The sequence below is a fragment of the Bison bison genome, unplaced genomic scaffold, assembly GCF_000754665.1.
Source record: "Bison bison bison isolate TAMUID 2011002044 unplaced genomic scaffold, Bison_UMD1.0 scf7180017864525, whole genome shotgun sequence".
In the NCBI taxonomy this organism is placed as follows: Eukaryota; Metazoa; Chordata; class Mammalia; order Artiodactyla; family Bovidae; genus Bison; species Bison bison.
In genome coordinates, this window is record NW_011495076.1 from 12,887,503 (window position 1) to 12,908,214 (window position 20,712).

General features: G+C 38.1%; 1 protein-coding gene across 1 annotated transcript in view; it reads left to right on the top strand.

Annotated features, from left to right (window-relative positions):
- Positions 1-20,712, top strand: part of CFTR (cystic fibrosis transmembrane conductance regulator (ATP-binding cassette sub-family C, member 7)) — a 216,327-nt gene that overhangs the window by 157,025 nt on the left and 38,590 nt on the right. Inside the window, exon 23 of the mRNA XM_010831223.1 lies at positions 11,219-11,470. Within this exon, the coding sequence (XP_010829525.1) occupies positions 11,219-11,470 (252 nt within the window). The remainder of the gene's footprint in view (positions 1-11,218; positions 11,471-20,712) is intronic.

Consider the following 20,712-nt stretch of genomic DNA (forward strand, 5'->3'; position numbering starts at 1 on the left):
GCCATAAGGGTGGTATCATCTGCATATCTGAGGTTGTTGATATTTCTCCTGACAGTCTTGATTCCAGCTTGTGCTTCATCCAGCCCAGCATTTGGCATGATGTACTCTGCATATAAGTTAATTAAGCAGGGTGACAATATACAGCCTTGACATACTCCTTTACCAATTTGGAACCAGTCTGTTGTTCCAAGTCTGGTTCTAACTGTTGGCTCTTGACCAGCATACAGATTTCTCAGGAGACAGGTAAGGAGGTCTGGTATTCCCATCTCATGAAGAATTTTCCACAGTTTGTTGTGATCCCCACCATCAACACCATCAAAATCCACACCATTTGGTGTAATCAATGAAACAGAAGTAGATGTTTTTCTGAAACTCTCTTGCTTTTTTGATGATCCAATGGATGTTGAATTTAATCTCTGGTTCCTCTGCCTTTTCTACAACCAGCTTGAACATCTGGAAGTTCATGGTTCACATACTGTTGAAGCCTGGCTTGGAGAATTTTGAGCATTACTTTGCTAGCATGTGAAATGAGTGCAATTGTGTGGTAGTTTGAATGTTCTTTGGCATTGCTTTTCTTTGGGATTGGAATGAAAAGTGACCGTTTCCAGTTCTGTGGCCACTGCTGAGTTTTCCAAATTTGCAGGCAACTTGAGTGAAGCACTTTAACAGCACATCTTTTAGGATTTGAAATATGGAAATTCTTTCCATACCCTACTTCATTTTATTTCCATCATCCCTCAGACTCATAACCTATATCTTTCCAGAGCCAGCATCTTTATATCTCTCAGTCTCTCAGTAGTACTCATGCCATGGACACATCCTTCTTGTTATCCTTTCTTCTTTCACTAGGGTAATGTTATTCACACCTGGTTTTCCTGCTGCCTCACTGGTTCCTGCTTAGTTCTCTTTGCTGACCCCTTATCTTCTTTCAGATTGCTAAACACCAGCTGTATGCTGCTGCTGCTGCTAAGTTGCTTCAGTTGTGTCCGACTCTGTGTGACCCCATAGACGGCAGCCCACCAGGCTCCCCTGTCCCTGGGATTCTCCAGGCAAGAACACTGGAGTGGGTTGCCATTTCCTTCTCCAATTCAGGAAAGTGAAAAGTGAAAGTGAAGTCGCTCAGTCGTGTCTGTCTCTTAGCGACCCCATGGACTGCAGCCTACCAGGCTCCTCCACCCATGGGATTTTGCAGGCAAGAGTACTGGAGTGGGGTGCCATTGCCTTCTCCTAGCTGTATGCTAGCCCTCTTCTATCTACACTTTCTTTGGCTGTTATAATCTAACTCCGTGCTTCTGAAATCATCTCTCAGTGAATCACACATTCATATCTCCAGTTAAGACCACTCCTCTGCTCTTTCTTTATATATATATATTCAACTACTAACTTGACACCTCCATGTATTTATAAAACACAGTGATAAACTGTCTTCCAGTAGACTTGACATTTTAGTTCTTAAATTCTTATTTGGAATCTCCTGGAAATATGCTTGTGGTATCAAGAGACCATTAAAAGTGAACAAAACTTCTATTCTGCCTACTAGTTTGTCTAGCTTTATATAGGAGTTTGGGAAAAAATTCATCTGTCACCTTATGAACAGTGTAGTATAATAGGTCATGAGTAATTCCAGAGATTTTAAAAATAGTAAAATTATCAGAGTCCAACTTAATTCCCATTTAAACTCCCATGTTAGGGGATTTCCAGTTATTTCAATTGATACCACAGTGTTTTAAAAACTATTACTTCTAATTCTCTCTTAATTTTAACATAATTTATGTGTATATCTGGCTTCCCTGGTACGTCAGCTGATAAAGAATCCTCCTGCAATGCAGGAGACCCTGGTTTGATTCCTGGGTTGGGGAGAGCCCCTGGAGAAGGGATAGGCCACCCACTCCAGTATTCATGAGTTTCGCTGGTGGCTCAGACGATAAAGAATCCACCTGCACTGAGGGAGACCTGGGTTCGATCCCTGGGTTGGGAAGATCCCCTGGAGGAAGGCATGGCAACCCATTCCAGTATTCTTGCCTGGAGAATCCCCATGGACAGAGGAGCCTAGGACACTACAGACCATGGGGTCACAGAGAGTTGGACACGACTGAACAACTAAGCATAGCACAGCACATGTGTATGTCTCTCTGTTCATTTCAGTTGCAAAGCTTATACTATTCTGTAGATGGGATGAAAAGAGAAGTATTAATTCTTTTTAGCTCCATTCCTCAAGTACTATATGAATTAAAGTAAATTCAATCTTAAAACATTTTGTGTTATTAATTAACAAAGTTGTGTACTTATTGTGTATGAATTCATAAGATGCCTGCCATTTTTAACAACATAAAGCTTCTCTGTCTCCTATTGTTAACTATTTAAACTTCATATATCTTAAATGGGCTTCCTTGGTGGCTTAACTGGTTAAGAATCCGCCTGCATTGTGGGAGACCTGGGTTCAGTCCCTGGGTTGGGAAGGTCCCCTGGAGAATGGCTACCCACTCCAGTATTCCGACCTGGAGAATTCCATGGACTGTATAGTCCCTGGAGTCGCAAGGAATCAGACACGACTGAGATACTTTCACTTCACTGTCTTAAATAGTCAGTGTATACCTAGATTTTTGCCTCCATGAATGAGTGAAAATTAAATAAATGAGAGCTAGAAAGGACCCAAAGGTAATGTTTCAGACTTAGTTGTATCAAGCCATCTGGTGACTGGTGAATTGCTCACGCTAAGAGTATCATTGTTCGAATGAGGCAGTTGACAGTTCATCTATTTTCAGGACTGTCTGCGTCCTGGTGAGCAAAACTAAAATATCTGAGCATATGACTAGTACCCACTTTCTTAATTCTCCAGTCGTAGCAGCCAATAAACCATCCCTGTTGCATAGTGTGTTCTTAGTAACACAAGAGGGTGGAAGCCTCCAGGATGAGTAAGGAAGACTGCACCTCTGCAGGGTTCACATTTAGATTCCAGTTAATGAGTTTCCAGAAAGTTCTTACAAGGTTGATGTAATCTGAGAAGAGTTTTCTGTCAATAGAAACTCCCTCTGTTTCTCCTTTGTCCTTTTATTGCCTGTGTTTATTTTGGGTTCCAGTAAAGATCAAGTGACTGATTGTACAGTGACCAATGAGAAACCTGATGCGAGAAGTGGGGAACCTGGCTTTTCTTCAATTCTCAGTTCTCCTGATGCCCAATTCTTTTGGATTGAAAATAGTTTCTGCCCTGAGAATCTTAGGGGAGGCTTCATTTCTTATATTTTTTTAACCTCCTTTTAATGGCTTCTTGATAATACCTTTCTTTGTTTTTCTGTTCTCATGAGTCTTTGGGGGTGTATTTTCCACTTATGACGTCTGTTCCAAGACTTCGTTTCACCCAGCCTTTCTATTTCCATCCTATAAAGTGGCTTTCTATGCCGTGTTCCGCTCTAGCCACCACCAAGAAGTTGTGCAGCCTTAGGCAAATAAGTCATAACCTGCATGAGGGCTTTTTCCTCCTTTGTAAATGAAACGGTTTGGTTGGAAATTTTTTAAGGTTCTGTTAGTTGTGACATTCTCTTCTGAATCTCTGAGATATCTCAAGATATCCTCATTGGCACATATGCAGGCACTGTTCCGGGTGCTCTTGGGAGTCCCAGGGGTCTGCCACTGCCCTGAAGGCTCAGGTCCAGTGATTAGGTCACTCACCACTGCAGTTGTCAGAGCTGATCAAAGAACTCTTAACCAGTGTGTTACTGGAACCAACAAAGACAAAGAAAGCTCCATTAAGATGTTGTTGAGTCTTGAATTGGTAGGAGAGGCTTATGAGAACCTGATGGGATTGTGAGAGTGTAGGAAAGTTTGGGAAATTTGTGGAGCTGTGTGCTTATCACTTAAACTTCCTGGATTTAAAATTTTTCATTTGTACCAAGAAGGAATGGATTAGATCAGAGGTTCCCAACCTGACAGCACATGTGGAACCTTTATAAAAAGAGAGATTACTCAGGGTCCTCTGAGACTAATTAAAGCAGTTCTCTTGGTTGAGGGCAAAGTGACCAGGCATGATGTCTATCTTTTAAAAAGTGCTCCAGGTTATTCTGGTATATATAGACTTGTGATTCACTGGATTTGAGGGTCTCGAAGGTTCATTTTCACCCCAGTTTTCTGTGAGTCATGGCAGGGAGCCAGCAAATTTTTCCTGTAAAAGGTTAGGTAGTACCTTTTTCAACATTGTGAGCTATGTGGTCTCTATGCAGTTATTCAACTAAGATTGTGTGTGTGTGTGTGCACACGTGCACACACTCAGTCCTGTTCAACTCTTTGTGATGCCATGGACGTGGGCTCTCTGTGAGCCCACCAGGCTCCTCTGTCCATGGGATTTCCCAAGCAAGAATACTGGGGTGGATTGCCATTTCCTTCTCCACATGATCTTCCCAACCCAGGGTTTTGAACCTGCATCTCCTGTAGCTCCAGCACTGGCAGGTGGGTTTTTTACCATGGAACCACCTGGGAAACCTAAACTTTTGTAGGGCAAAGTGAATGTAAACAAATGGATATGGTGTGATTTGGCCATTGGGCCATAGTTTTGCTCACCTCTGGTCTATGGGATAGAATTTACTTTGGAACTGATGGACTATCAGCAAATTATTTTTATCCTGTATATCGACCAGTGATAGATATAAACCTGAAAGATGTGTAAAGAATGGTGCTTAATGATAGAGAACTTGGGGAAGTTGTGCTGTCTCAAAGTTAAGATGCTTAGAAAAAATCTTATTAAAATAGTCAAAACCTTGGGAAAATATTTTGATCTGTTTTAATTTTTTTTGTCTAGTAAATCTCCTCTTCTTGAGATTTCCTTTGAAATATGTTTAATGGACACCTCATAGGCTCAGTTGTATTCACCAAGCACTTGTTGATAGCCTATCATATGCTTTTAGAAAATAGTAACTCCAGAAGCATCTAAATTCAAGTTTGAGTAGTAGATGTAATAAGTGATATATCAGACCTTTTTAGATAGATAAATCAGAGTCCTCCTTTGCCTATTGGTACTTGGTACCATAATTATTGAAGCTCTTAATTATTGAAAATAGGCACCAATATATTTGATACCTCTGTGTTTATTTAAGATATGCCTTTTTGACATTAATTGTGTGTGTGTGTGTATGTGTGTGTGTTTGCACATCCTGCAGTCAGAAAAAGTCAAATTGACTTGCCATATAATTCGTCACAGATTAGGTAGCAAGCTATAATAATTTCTAAAGGGTTAGAATCTATAGTATACTGTAAGTAACTCACTTATGCTGTTAATAATTTATAGCAATACAGTCCTGATTGACTTGTTAAGGGCTCTAGGAGCATAAGTAATTGGTGCAGAAAGATAGATCAGAGTTTCAAAAATATGTTTTGGGTAGAGAGTCTATTTCCATGATAACCATTATCTCTTAAGTCTATATCCATGGCCTAAAGATTATGCTAATCACTCTAACATGGCCTTGGGTCTCAGGTCACTGTCAGTTGACACTTGTCAGTTGCTTGATGAAAAGCATCTAGTTTGGGCCTACCAGGAAGAATCTAAGATTTAAAACACTTTAATCCTCCCTTTTATGTACTTCACGTTTTGAAAATTTCTCTTGCAAAATGTATGCTGTTTTCACATGGTGTCAGTTTTCTATTAATAGATGATTGTCTTCACATTTATTTATTGTAATCTTCCTGTAACCACCAGTTATGAACACTCTTTACAACATTGCCAGCCAGATCTCAGACTTGTGCAATATATTTTCTATTGTTGTGACTTTGTGGGTATTACATGTAGTTTAGGTGTTAATGAACAAATTTGATGGCCTGGTTTCCAAACAACCGAAAGGATGAAAGGAAATAGAACAAATATTTTGTGCAGGGAAAAGAGTTTGGTTTCCTGACTTGCCCTAAAAGAGGTCTTTAAGCCTTTTCTTGCCTCTTTGTTAACAAAAGGTGAAAAGGAAAATCAGGAATCATTTTCTCTTTCACTAAGTATATCTGTTACAAAGTAAAGTTGAGATGAGGCTATGGAGCAGTCTTTCTCCAAAAGACTTTGTTCTCCTGATGCTTAGATAAGTAATTCAGACATTATCATAAAGATAATGAAATTGATTTTTAAAGATGGGCTCAGGAGAATTTTTGAGTATAATACATGATATAAATAATCATGCCAAAATTTTAAATGAGATGCTTCTCAAGCAAAAACCCCACTTCATTTTGACTAAGCTCTAATTTTGTGGAAAGCCTATGCAAATTATATGAAGTTTTCCAGAAAACTTGATGATTTGATTGATGATTTGATGTTTCAGTGCCTGAGTCTCATTTTGGCTTCATCATTTACTTCTTAAAATCTAAGACATGTGTTCCTACCTAAGCTGGTAATGGCTACATCGAGACTTTGCTGTTTGTGAGCTAAACAGCGATACCCCCTCATTCCTCTGTAGGAAACACTTTTCTATGCACAGAAGCAGCAGCTTCAGGTTAAAGAGTTTGCCCAACTCCATCTACAGAACTTAGAAAATGGTCAAATCTGAATTTCCATCCAGTTCCAGCTACATAGCTGGACAATGGCACAGCAGTTTTTATAAATCACCTTAAAATATTTAGACATCCCAAATTAGAGATAGGATTCAGTTAGGTTAAAAAGATTAATGAAAACAAGTAGATGAGACTAAAAATAATTTGATATGTTACAACGTCCTTCTGATCCAAATAGCAATGTATATTTTTAGGGTGAGAGCTGAGGCTACAACTGCAGCCTGGATTTCCTACTAAGTTACAGCACTGCCATTCTCCCTGCTCAGAAACCGCTTTCTGCATGTGAGGTGGAACAATGGGTTAATTCATTATGAACAGAGATTTATTAAGGGACTGCATGATGCTAAACACTTGGTGGGGAAGATATATAAACAGTGCTTGAGTAAGTTTACTGTAATAGGCACAGTGGGTTTAACTGAAGCCCCTTAGATATAAGCTCACATTCTGCCACTTGCATGGAACCTTTTGAAGATCCTGTACTTAATTTTCTATATAGAATTTTATTTCTTTTTCTTTCTTCTCTTTTTTAAATATTGTTACCTGTGTTATACAGTAAATCCTTATTGCTTATTCTTTTTATTTATAGTAGTGTGTATCTGTTAATCCCATGCTCCTAATTTATCCCCCACTTTAGTAACCATAAGTTTGTTTTCTGTATCTGTGAGTCTGTTTCTGTTTTGTAAATGGATTTTTTAGAATTCACATACAAATGATATCATATAATATTTATCTTTCTCTGTCTGATTTCACTTAGTATCATAATCTCTGTGTTCATCAGTGTTGCAAATGACAATATTTCATGTTTCCTCCTTTTTATGGCTGAATAATATTTCATTGTATTGATATAGTATTGATGTCTTCTTAAGACCTTCTCTTAAGAAGAATCTCCCACATTACTTAAGTCTCTTTCCACCACACCTGGATCCATCCCTGACTACAGATAGGAATCTTTGGTTGTTAAATCAAGTGTAGAAGATATACGACTACTTGTGTTATAGTCATATTTATTTTCTATTTGAGCATGCCTTCCACCGAGTAGAAGAAACCTCCGCGAATTCAGAGATCTTACTAGAAGTGACTCTATAATCAATTGTGAGCAGCGTTTACAGGATACCAAGATACCGAGGCGGGGGTGGTGGCGGGGGGGGGGGGGCGGTGTCTGGCCCTAGGTTGTCCCTTGTTGTGCTCAGTGGATCCAGGGCTGTCTCTGACCTAGAGGTGTACAGTCCAGGTACATTGGGTCTTCCTTCAGGTCCTGACTGTTAGCTCTCCCTTGGTGAGCCTGCACTCTCTCAGCTGCTTCCACATCCCTGAGGAATGGAAGACCCCGAGGGGGTCAAAGCATTGGGATTATTTGGCTCCCCCTCATCATCATTCTGGAAACACAAGTAAAATCCAAAGCTATGTCAAGTCATCTGTGTCTCAACATGCTATGCAGGCATGTCCACTCTTATACTCCTATGCCATACAGGCACTGGAAGCTTCTCTAAGCCCTGCCCCATTCCTGTATCCACCTTAGAACTGAGGCACAGGCCTCCAAAGTTCTAAAATCACTCAAATCTACTTGAGGATAGAACCAGAGTTCAGTTGCAAGGCAGTGCTTCTTTTTAGAGGAACTGGTGCTTCAGCCCATTTGTGAGTCAGATTGTGGGGTGAGGAGAGAAGCTGATTCTTGTCCATCAGAAGATCATCCTTGACTACTGGTTTTTAGATAAACCCTGTCCTTCAGGCTTTGGTTTTTGAATCTTAACAGGCAATATTCTTGTGGCTCAAAATTTTTGAACTATCAATCTCTGACTACAAAGGCAGTTTTCTGCAACTTGCAAGATCGGAAATGATTTTCTGTGCACTGCTTCTGTGTCCCTTCTCCTTTGACAGGCAGTGGAAGTAATGTGTGAGTTGGAGAGCCTGTGAGGCACAGGGAGTTAGTAATTCATAATATTATCTGGCCACATCGTCTATTCACTATTTCAGTGGCTGAAAACCTAACCATAATGCAAGTGTCTGCATTGGCCACCTTTCCTTCCTGTCAGAAAATACTTTAGCCCATTGAGTTGAGTGAGTTCATGGGCTGTAGATGAGTGCCTGTTGTTAAGGTGAACTTGTTCTTGGTCAGGGATATTTGACCATGCTGTGGATAACTATAATAACCTGTCTCGGGGTCACTTTAAGCAAGTAGATTATATGAAAGGTGATGAGTGGAAAATTGTGTTTTCTCAATTTGATAGGTGCATTCTGTATACCAAAGCTGACATTAGAAATTCGGAATTCAAAAAACAAGAAAACAACAACAAAAGAAGTCCTGGGTTCACCCTTGCTAATGAAGAATGTAATTTGCTGTACTCAGACAAATGCTTACAAAGAAAAATTGTGCATGGCATTTTAGTGCTGTCAAAATAGTCATTTTGATGTCATTTTCTAATAATAACACATGTAATTTTGAGTAGTTTTGATAGCAATATTTAAATGTTTTTTGATGCTTGAAAGTGTTGAAATAGGATGGATTTTTGTTATACAGTTCCTTCCTTGACGTGTTAAAGCACTTAACAAAGACTAGTATAAAATTCTTCACAGCACTGACATGCAGAAATGTCAACAGTGTGTTTCAATTCAAATTTAATAAAAAAACTGAGTCAGGATTTAATAAACTCTGAAAATCACCCATAATTTGGAATTTAAAATATTATGTCAGAGGAATAATTATAATATGCCATTTATTTCCTCCTGAGTTATTTATGATGGACATCGGCTTTGGATATTTTTCACTCCCATTTCTAGTGGGTTTTGGCTTAAAAGGATTCTCTTTTTGAATCTTGAATAATTATTGAAGATAATTTGAAGATATATTCAAGATGAGGGAAATTGAAGCATACAATTACTAGATAGAATAAAGCTCTTTATAAATATCAGTCTTGATCAGTGCATGTGAAAACAGGCAATGCTATATGATTTTCTAAGATGAAGCTTTAAATGTTCAATTAAGGATAAATATCTGAACTTCTCTGATTCATCTATGAGTCATTTCATACTAAAGATGAAGAATTCTTCCCATTTCACCTTTTCATAATGAAAAATAAAAATAATAGAAATGAATACCCATATCATTTCATCTCACCAGTTTTTTTTTTTTGCTGAAAGAAATATTTCTAATATCTAAATAACTACGATGATAATAAATTAACATTGTAAAGAAGAAGGTTAAATTCTCAACTGGGTAAAGGCAGAATCAGCAATTACTTTTAAGACAAAAAATTTTCTGTCTAGTAAGCTGTTAATGGGCTACCTGGTGGCTCAGTGGTAAAGAATCTGCCTGCCAATGCAGGAGATGCAGGTTCGATCCCTGGGTCAGGAAGATCCCTTAGAGAAGGAAATGGCAACCCACTCCAGTATTCTGGCTTAGGAAATCCGATGGACAGAGGAGCCTGCTTGGCTACAGTCCATGGGGACACAAAGATTTTGTCACAACTGAGCACACAGGTACATTTACTTTAAATATTTTCAATTATGTATTGGATGCCTATTATATGCCAGGCTATTTTAAAAATCACTTTCCAAATTTTGTAAGTTATAATTGTTCAGAGAAATATGCTGTCATTAAAGAATTTAAGCACTCGTGCAAAATAGTTGAATTTTATAATGCCATTTGCAGCAACATGGGTGCAACTAGAGATGATCTCACTAAGCAAAGTACGTCAGAAAGAGGAAGACAAACACCATATGATATCACATGTGGACATACAATATGACATAAGTGAACTTATTTACAAAACAAACAGACTCACAGACACAGAGAATGGGTTTATGGTTGCCAAGGGGGAGGGATGGACTGGGAGACTGGGGTTAGCAGATGCAAACTATTATATACAGAATGGACAAACTGCAAGGTCCTATTGTTGCACAGGGAACTGTATTCAATAAACTGTAATGGAAAAGAGTATGAAAAAGGATTTGTATACATTTGAGTAATTGAATCACTTTGTGATAGCAGAAACTAACACAACATTGTAAATCAGCTATACGTCAATAAAATAAAATGTTAAAAATAAATTAATTTTTAAAATGGTTGAATTTCAAATACAGCCCTTATACACAGTCACATTTTGCTCAGCAGTGGACATGGATCTTTAAGTAATTTAGATTAAAAATGTAATATTTAACTACAGATATATGCCAGTGACTTCAAATTTGTTTGAAGATTACTGTGAAGTTATTCAAAATTTACTGAGCCTCAGGAGTCCACTTACCACCCAGCTGACATAGAATTGTTGATAGTTATTAATGCACTGCAAGAATAAGGAAAGCCTTTTATATAGTGATTTTGAAGTTTGAAACATTTTATAGTAACTTATCAGTTGTAGAACATTGTACTACACAATGGTAGAAAAAAAGTTTCCCCTTGACATCATCTATTCCACTGAATAAAGTTTGGCTATTTATGTGTGGCTTGCATAACTGAGAGTTAAGTGATCACAAAAATAAACAGGTTTATAAAGAGCCCATTTATAGAAATCCTAGTTAATTCTCTTGGTTAAGCTTTTAGTTCTATCCAATTATTTCCTGTTACTTCATTGAGAAACCTAACAAATAACCAACTGATGACTAGCTAGTATCACATCCTACAGTTATATTTTAGGAAACATTAAACTAATTTTGACATTCTCTGCAACTCTTAAAAAATAAAATATTATTTTTATTTCAGATGCGATCTGTGAGCCGAGTCTTTAAGTTTATTGATATGCCAACAGAAGATGGTAAACCTAACAATTCATTCAGACCATCCAAGGATAGTCAGCCCTCAAAAGTTATGATCATTGAGAATCAACATGTGAAGAAAGATGACATCTGGCCCTCAGGGGGCCAAATGACTGTCAAAGACCTCACAGCAAAGTATACAGATGGAGGGAATGCCATACTAGAGAACATATCCTTCTCAATAAGTCCCGGCCAGAGGGTAAGATTTAAACATTGCTTGCTTTGTTAAACCTGTGTTCAGTAGGTGAATCTCAGTAGCCTAAAGCAATGTGTGGACAGAATCCATTTGTAACTCTTATTGTTGACTAGGATGTTGAACACAAATATTTTCAAGTTATTATATGGAGTCAGTATTGTTTCATGTGAAATTTATTTTGCAGAGTCCTGAATCTATATAATGGAACCATCTTACTTATTTTTTTATTGGAGTATGCTGCTGCTGCTAAGTCGCTTCAGTCATGTCCGACTCTGTGCGACCCATAGATGGCAGCCCACCAGGCTCCTCTGTCCCGGGGATTCTCCGGGCAAGAACACTAGAGTGGGTTCCCATTTCCTTCTCCAGTGCATGCCTGCATGCTAAGGCACTTCAGTCATCTCTGACTGTGCAACCCCATGGACAGCAGCCCACCAGGCTCCTCTGTCCACGGGATTCTCTAGGCAAGAACACTAGAATAGGTTGCCATTTCCTTCTCCAAGTTATTGGAGTATAGTTGCCTTATAATGTTGCATTAGTTTCTGTTGTACACCTAAGTGAATTAGTTACATACATACACATATCCAACTTTTTTGGATTCCCTTCCCATCTAGGTCACCACGGAGCACTGAGTAAAGTTCCCTGTGCTATACAGTAGATTCTCACTAGCTGTCTATTTTATATACAGCAGTGTATATATATCAGTCTCAATCCACCAGTTCATCCCATCTCCCCTTGGTAACCATAAGTTTGTTTTCTACATCTGTGACTCTATTTTTGCTTTGCAAGTAAGTCACATTTAAGAGATATTATACAATATTTGTCTTTCTCTTTCTGACTTACTTTACTCTGTATAATAATCTCTAGATCCATCTGTGTTGCCACAGATTGCATTATTTTATTCCTTTTTAAGGGCTGAGTAAAATTCCATATATATTTGTAACACATCTTCTTTATTCATTCCTCTGTTGATGGATATTTAGGTTTTTTCCATTTCCTAGCTAATGTAAATAGTGCTACAGTGACATTGAGGTGCGTGCATCCTTTCAAATTATGGTTTTCTATACAGAAGAATGAAATTAGAACACTCCCTAACACCATACACAAAAATAAACTCAAAATGGATTAAAGACCTTAATGTAAGGCCATGTACTATAAATCAGAGAAAAACATAGGCAGACTATTCTTTGACATAAGTTGGAGCAAGATTTTTTTTGATCCACCCCCTAAAGTAATGAAAATAACAGCGAAAATGGACAAATGGAACCTAATTATTCTTAAAAGCTTTTGTATAGCAAGTTTAGTTCAGTTGCTCAGTCATATCTTACTCTTTACGACCCCATGGACTGCAGTGTGCCAAGCTTCCCTGTCTATCACCAACTCCTAGAACTTGCTCAAACTCATGTCCGTCGAGTTGGTGATGCCATCCAACAATCTGATCCTCTGTCGTCCCCTTCTCCTCCCTCCTTCAATCTTTCCCAGCATCAGCGTCTTTTCCAGTGAGTCATTTCTTCACATCAGGTGGCCAAAGTATTGGAGTTTCAGCTTCAGCATCAGTCCTTCCAGTGAACACCCAGGGCTGATCTCCTTTAGGATGGGCTGGTTGGATCTCCTTGCAGTCCAAGGGACTCTCAAGAGTCTTCTCCAACACCACAGTTCAAAAGCATCAATTCTTCGGCGCTTAGCTTTCTTTATGGTCCAACTCTCACATCCATACATGATTATTGGAAAAACCATAGCTTTGACTAGACAGACCTTTGTTGGCAAAGTAATGTCTCTGCTTTTTAATATGCTGTCTAGGTTGGTCATAGCTTTTCTTCCAAGGAGCAAACATCTTTTAATTTCATGGCTGTAGTCACCATCTGTACTGATTTTGGAGCCCAAGAAAATAAAGTCTCTCAATTTTCCATTGTTTCCCCATCTATTGGCCATGTTGAGTTTTAAGCCAACACTCTCATCTTTTCCTTTCATCAAGAGGCTGTTTAGTTCTTCTTCACTTTCTGCCATTAGGGTGGTGTCATCTGCATATCTGAAGTTATTGATATTTCTCCTGGCAATCTTGATTCCAGCTTCTGCTTCAGCCAACCCAGCATTTCTTATGATGTACTCTGCATATAAGTTAAATAAGCAGGGTGACAATATACAGCCTTGATGTGCTCTTTTCCCTATTTGGAACCAGTCTGTTATCCATATCCAGTTCTAACTGTTGCTTCTTGACCTGCATACAGATTTCTTAGGAGGCAGGTCAGGTGGTCTGGTATTCCCATTTCTCTCAGAATTTTCCACAGTTTATTGTGATCCACACAGTCAAAGGCTTTAGCATAGTCAATGAAGTAGAAGTAGGTATTTTTCTGGAATTCTCTTGTGTTTTCTGTGATCCAGTGGATGTTTTTTGTTTTTTTTTTTAAAAAAAACTTCTAGGGGATACACTGGGGCCCCAGGGCGGCGGGGTCTGTGTGGGGCCGCAGCAGAGCGGGCTTCCAAGACGCCCTTCTCTCCATCCCCCTGCCCACCCTCCGCTCCTACTCCTAATAGCCTCCTCTAAGAGGCTGGTTCTAAGGCAACATAAATTAACAAGTATCCCCACCTCCAGTGGATGTTGACAATTTGATCTCTGGGTCCTCTGTCTTTTCTAAATCCATCTTGAACATCTGGAAGTTCATGTTTCACATAGTGTTGAGCCTGGTTTGGAGAATTTTGAGCATTACTTTACTAGCGTGTGAGATGAGTGAAATTGTGCATTAGTTTGAAGATTTTTGGGCATTGCCTTTCTTTGGGATTGGAATGAAAACTCGGCTTTTCTAGTCCTGTGGCCATTGCTGTGTTTACACTTAGGAAAGCTTTCTTAGCTCTCCTTGCTATTCTTTGGAACTCTTCATTCATATGGGTATATGTTTCCTTTTCTCATTTGTCTTTTGCTTCTCTTTTGTATAGCAAAGGAAACCATAAACAAAACCAAGAAGTCTACCTTCTGAGTGGGAGAAAATATTTGCAAATGAAGTGAGCAACAAGGTATTCATCTCCAAAATACACAAACAGCTCATGCAGCTCAATGTGAAAAGAACAACCTAATCAGAAAATTGATGGAAGATTTAAATAGATACTTTGCCAGAGAAGTTATACAGATTACCAAAAGATGTTCAATATCACTAATTATCATAGAAATTGAAATCAAAACACAGTGAGGTATCACTTCACACCTGTCTGAATCTATAAATGCTGAAGAGGGTGTGGAGAGAAGGAAACTCTCCTAGACTGTTGGTGGGAATATAAATTGATATAGCCACTATGGAGAACAGTGTAGAGGTTCCTTAAAATCTAAAAATAGAGCTACCATATGATCCAGCAGTCCCACTCCTGGGCATATAATGGGACCATTTTAAGTGTTGTTATACTTGCAGAATATCTAATTGATTGCTACTTTACTAACTAAAGAAACTGTTACATAAACCAAATTTTAGTTCTAGATTTTGCATCTTGAAACTATCCTCCATTTCAGGTGAGGGAAATATTTTGTTGCTAACTCCATCTAAAGACTTAAAATTTTACCTATTTGACAGTCTTTCAAACAAGTGGTACTTTTTTCCTTCACTTTTTTCATTTTTTCTGGTTGGAGTCTTCATCATGGTATGGATTGTAAAGCTTTTTTCCCCAGTAATTTGCTAAGGAATAATTATTTATGAGGCAAGCATTTCTATTATTTAATAAGAAATAACCTTGCACTATTTTGAAGTGTCTCTTATGGATCCCAGCTGGGCTGAATTTGCAGAAGTTACTCAAATACAGAGTCTAGAATTGATTGTTTGAGAAGGGGATGGTCATTCTCCCACATTTTATGCTTTGTAAATATGATTTTACATTCTCTCCAGATTCCTTATTCTGCGACCCTCTAAGTCTAGACAGGAGTGGTATATTGTTTTGACTATTTTCTTTTTCTTTACAATTGAAATGGAATACCATTGAGCCAAGTTTTATGAAAACTGAAATTTAAAACTTCATCTCTTTGTGGTTTAATTTCAAACAGACTGCTTTTTACACTGGTGAGAGTCCACCATCACTGTCACCTACGTAAAAACTGACTACTTTCCCTTGCCTTGGCCCGTGGCTTTAGAAGATTTGATCATTTGATATATTAGACAAAGTTCTAAGAAGAAAAAGACATAGAGTGAGCAAAAATTCTCTACATATTGTGCTAATTGGCTTGCAGTGGCACAGTGGAAATTTTGACTTAACTTTTACTCTAGTTAGGAAAAATATATTCACATACTACTAAAATTAGCTCTCTCCTACATTCATGTTCATCAAGAATTAATTTTTTTCCTTTTCTTACAGAAAACAAGTATAAATGGGCATAAATGGAATGAATAGGTTTTAGATTGAATTTTTATCTAGTATCAGAGTGAGAATGTTTAAAGTTACACCTTGAAACTAAGTAAAATTAATGGTTTGCCTTCACTCTTCCTTTCCATTGAGAAAAGCATAATTAGTTACTCTTTTTTGCTTTACACATCTTGAATGCCATAGGCAGCTGACGGTCACCAGGATGGATGCCAAAGGCACTGTGACTTTATGATAATAGCAACAGATAGGTTGATACACAGCAAGGACAGATTTGGTAAATTATTTTCTTTCACTCTCCCTGGCATCCTTTCATCCATTTGCTTTTCCAGTGCTTACTTGCCCACTAAAGTAAATTCAAACAAGTCCTAAGAGAGTGACAGAGTTTTAGAGCCCTCATTTCTGTAGGTAGTTTCCTTGATCTGACAATAGTGATCAGAGATAGTGTAAAATGAGGAAGGAGCAATATGTTCAGGCATTCCATCTTCTCGGAATGTTTATGCAGTAAGCCGGCTGTGTGTATTTGCAAGACACTCCCTAGGTGCTTTGGGGGAATTGAAAATTATTTACATAAGACTGTAAATGTTTATCAAATGCACATTGTGTCTTAAGCATTGTGTTTAACATTGTGTTTAAAAACCTTTATTTTCTATAACATTAGGTCTTATTATAACTCCAAAGGTAGTTGTTATTACCCTTTTTCTGCATAGTGGAAGAAACAATGTTCAATTGAGTGAAATAGCGAGGATGTCAAACTCAGATCTCTCTGACCTCAAAGTTCTTTTTCACTCATTTCTCTTAAAAGAATGAGAAGCAAAAGCAGAAGAAAGAGGAGAAAAAGAGAGAAATCTGTCACAGAAGATGTCAGACTAAAAGGCAAAATGCTAGATCCAGCAAGAGCTGAAACAGATTTACTGTGAAGCTAACAAAGCTGAGGCTTCAAAGGACTTCATTTGGCTGAGCCACTTTCAAAGCCAGTTGTTACCATTTGGCTGGGAGTTGGGCTATTCAGGCAAGGTTTTCCAGAGGAACTGGCCTTTAGAATGAGACTTAAGACTTAAACTGTGATTTGAATTATCAGATGTGGGTGAAGAAGGGTGGTATAAGCAGAGGGAATAACACGAGGCACAAGGCATGTACAGAAAACAATGACTGGTTCAGTCGTTCAGTAACTGGAGGATGCATAAAGGATGTAACCGAAGCCAAGATTTGTGCAAATGATGCAGATTGTGGATCTTGAGAGCCAAAGCAATGAAGGGAGTTGATAACTCAGAAAACCCTAATTGATTTTCTATCTCAGGGTCTTTGAGAGCAGTGGTTCACAAAGTGTGGTTCCTGCACCAGCATCACCTGTATCACTTGAGTACTTGTGAGAAATGCATGTTCTTGAGCCCTACTGGCCAAGGAGTGGGGACAGTGGTCTGAGTCATTAGGTGTAGACGAGTGCGAGTAGAAGTCTAATTGCAAAGGCTTAGGGAATGGGTGAGTCCTGAAATGAGGGGTCATGTAGAACAACAATGTCGGTGGTGGGAAAGAGAAAGCAAGAACACTTGTCTAAGAGGATGGGTACATAGATGGAATTATCTTGGTACTGTAGAGTACTTGGGTTTGTTTGGTTTTGGTTTTGTTTGTTTTTGTTTTTGAGACAAGAGGAAAGGAGATAAGTGGAATTAAAGAGAAGTGAAGTTAAAGAGAACCATTGAGCAAACAGCTGAAAAACTGAAGGTGTTTTTATTAGGCTGTCTTAATCTTTCAAGCAAAGAAGGCAATGGCAACCCACTCCAGTATTCTTGCCTGGAAAATCCCATGGGTGGAGAAGCCTGGTAGGCTGCAGTCCATGGGGTCTCTAGGAGTTGGACGTGACTGAGCGACTTCATTTTCACTTTTCACTTTCATGCATTGGATAAGGAAATGGCAACCCAGTCCAGTGTTCTTGCCTGGAGAATCCCAGGGACGGGGGAGCCTGGTGGGCTGCCGTCTATGGGGTCGCACAGAGTCGGACACGACTGAAGTGACTTAGCAGCAGCAGCAGTCTTTTCAGTCAACTTCCAAAGTATTGGAAGTTCAGTAGTGTCGGTCCTCTGTCTTTGTTCTTCTCCTTCAATAATATGTTGACTGTTCTTTTGCACTTCCATATAAACTTTAGAATCTGTTTTCCATATTCATAAAATAACTTGCTTGGATTTTGATTAGGATTGCACTGAATCTATAGATCAAGTTGGAAAGAACCAACATCTTGGTTCATATTGAGTTTCCTATCCATGAACATGGAACATCTTTCCATTTCTCTAAGTCTTATTTGATTAAATTCATCAGTTTTGTATTTTTATCATCTTTGTCTTGTATATATTTTCTTAAATTTATACCTGAGTATTTCATTTTGGGGAGTGTTAATGTAAATTGTATTTTGTTCTCAAATTCCACTTCTTCATTGCTGGTATGTAGGAAAGCAGTTGACTTATGTATATAAACCTGTATCCTGCAACCTTTCTATAATCACTTAGTAGTTCTAGGAGTTTATAGTGTTGTTCTTTTGTACTTTCTATATAGATGGTAAGTTCATCTGCAAACAAGAACAGTTTTATTTTTTTAATTCTCAATCAGTATGCCTTTTATTTCCTTTTCTTGTCTTGTTGCATTAGCTAAGACTACAGGAGACGTAGAAATGTGGGTTCTATCCCTGGATTGGGAAGATTCCCTGGAGGAGGGCATGGAACCCACTCCAGTATTCTTGCCTGGAGAATCCCCATGGACAGAAAAGCCTGGGGGGCTACAGTCCATAGGGTCACATATAGTTGAACACAGCTGAAGTGGTTTAGCACACACACACACACTAGTAGGATGTTGAAAGTAATAAGAGGAGAATTCTTGCCTTTAGTTGATCTTAGTAGGAAAGCTAAGTTTTTCATCATTAAGTAATAACTGTAGGATTTCTGTAGATGTTCTTTATCAAGTTGATGACCTTCCCCCTCTATTCCTACTTTGCTAAGAGTTTTTTAAAATCAGAAATTGGTGGTGGATTTTATCTTGTGTTTTTTCTGGATCTGTTAATATGGTAATATGATTTTTCATGCCTGTTGATATAGATTTTATTCATTGATTTTTCAAATGTTGAACCAACCTTTCATATCTAGGATAAATCCCACTTGCTCGTAGTATATAATTCTCTGTATATATTGCTGGATTTGACTTGTTAATATTTTTAAGCACTTCACAACTAAGTTTAGGAGAAATATTGATTTCTAATGTCTTTAGTTTTGGTATTATGGCAATTCGGCCTTCACTGGTGGCTCAGATGGTAAAGAGTCTGCCTGCAATGCAGGAGACCTGGGTTCAATCCTTGGGTCAGGAAGATACCCTGGAGAAGGAAATGGCAACTCAATCCAGTATTCTTGCCTGGGAAATCCCACAGATGGAGGAGCCTGGAAGACTATAGTCCATGGAATGGCAAAGAGTCAGACACAACTGAGCAGCTTCACTTTTTACTCTCATAGAATGACTTAGGATGTATCACTTTTGCTTCCATCTTCTGAATGAGATTGTAGAGAACTGGTAGAATTACTGCTTCAACTATCTTGTAGAATTTACCATGAATCTATCTAGAATTTGTCCTTTCTGATTTGGAAGATTATTAATTAGCAGTTCAATCTCTTTTTAAAAATATGTGCCTATTCAGATTGTTTGTTATGAGTTTTGGCAGATTTTGTATGTTTCGAGGAATTTGTTCATTTCACCTGTTATGAAACTACTGGGCATGGAGATGTTCATAGTATTTCCTTATTACTCTCTTAATAATACATGCTCAGATGTAATGATTTTTCCTCTTTCATTTCTTTAAAAATATTTTTAATTGTAATATAGTTGACATACAATATAATGTAAGGTTTAGGTGTACTACATAGTGATTTGACATCTGTATACATTATGAAATGTTCACCACAAGAAGTCTAGAAACCATCCATCCCTATACAAAGTTATAACAATATTAACTGTATTCCTTATGCTAAATAATGTAACTATTCTTTCATTTTCAATAGTAGTTTATGTCATCGCTCTCATTTTCTTAGTTGGCCTGGCTAGAAACATAAAATTTACTGTCTTTTCAAAGAACCAGTTTTTATATTTTATTGATTTTCCCTACTGATTTTGTTTTCAATCCAACTGGTTGATTCTGCTTTAATTTTTATTTATTTATTTGTTGTCTGCCTATTTTGAATTAAATTTGCTCTTCTTTTTCTGATTTCCTATGATAGAAGCTTAAACTATTGATTTTAGATATTCTTCTCTATATTACATATTATATTCTTTTCTATACTAGATATTTGTGTGATACTATAAATATTTACTATTGCATTAGTATATTTGGGCTCCCTAGGTGGCACTAGTGGATGCCACCTGTGGCAAAGAACCCACCTGTGGATGCAGGAGATGCAAGAGATGTGGGTTTGATCCCTGGGTTGGGAAGATCCTGGGAAGGAGGGCATGGCAACCCATTCCAGCATTCTAACCGGGATAATCCCATGGACAGAGTGGCAGGCTACAGTCTGTGGGGTTGCAAAGAGTCTGACACAACTGAAGTGACTTAGCACACACCCCCTTAGCTATATTAGGTATTTCTTCTTTTCTATAGCATTTAATGTTATAAATTTCCCTCTGCACTGCTTTTTCTACATACCACACAATCTGATAAATTTCATTTTGATTTTCATCTGTTCAAAATATATTTAAGTTTCTCTTGAGATTTCTTTTTTAAACCATGTGCTGTTTAATGCCCAAATGTTTTGGGATTTTCCAACTGTCATTCTGTTCTTGATTTCTGGTTTAATTCCACTGTGGTCTGAGAACATACATTATATGAGATGCATTCTCTTAAATTCTTTATATTGTGTTTTATGGCCCATAATGTGATT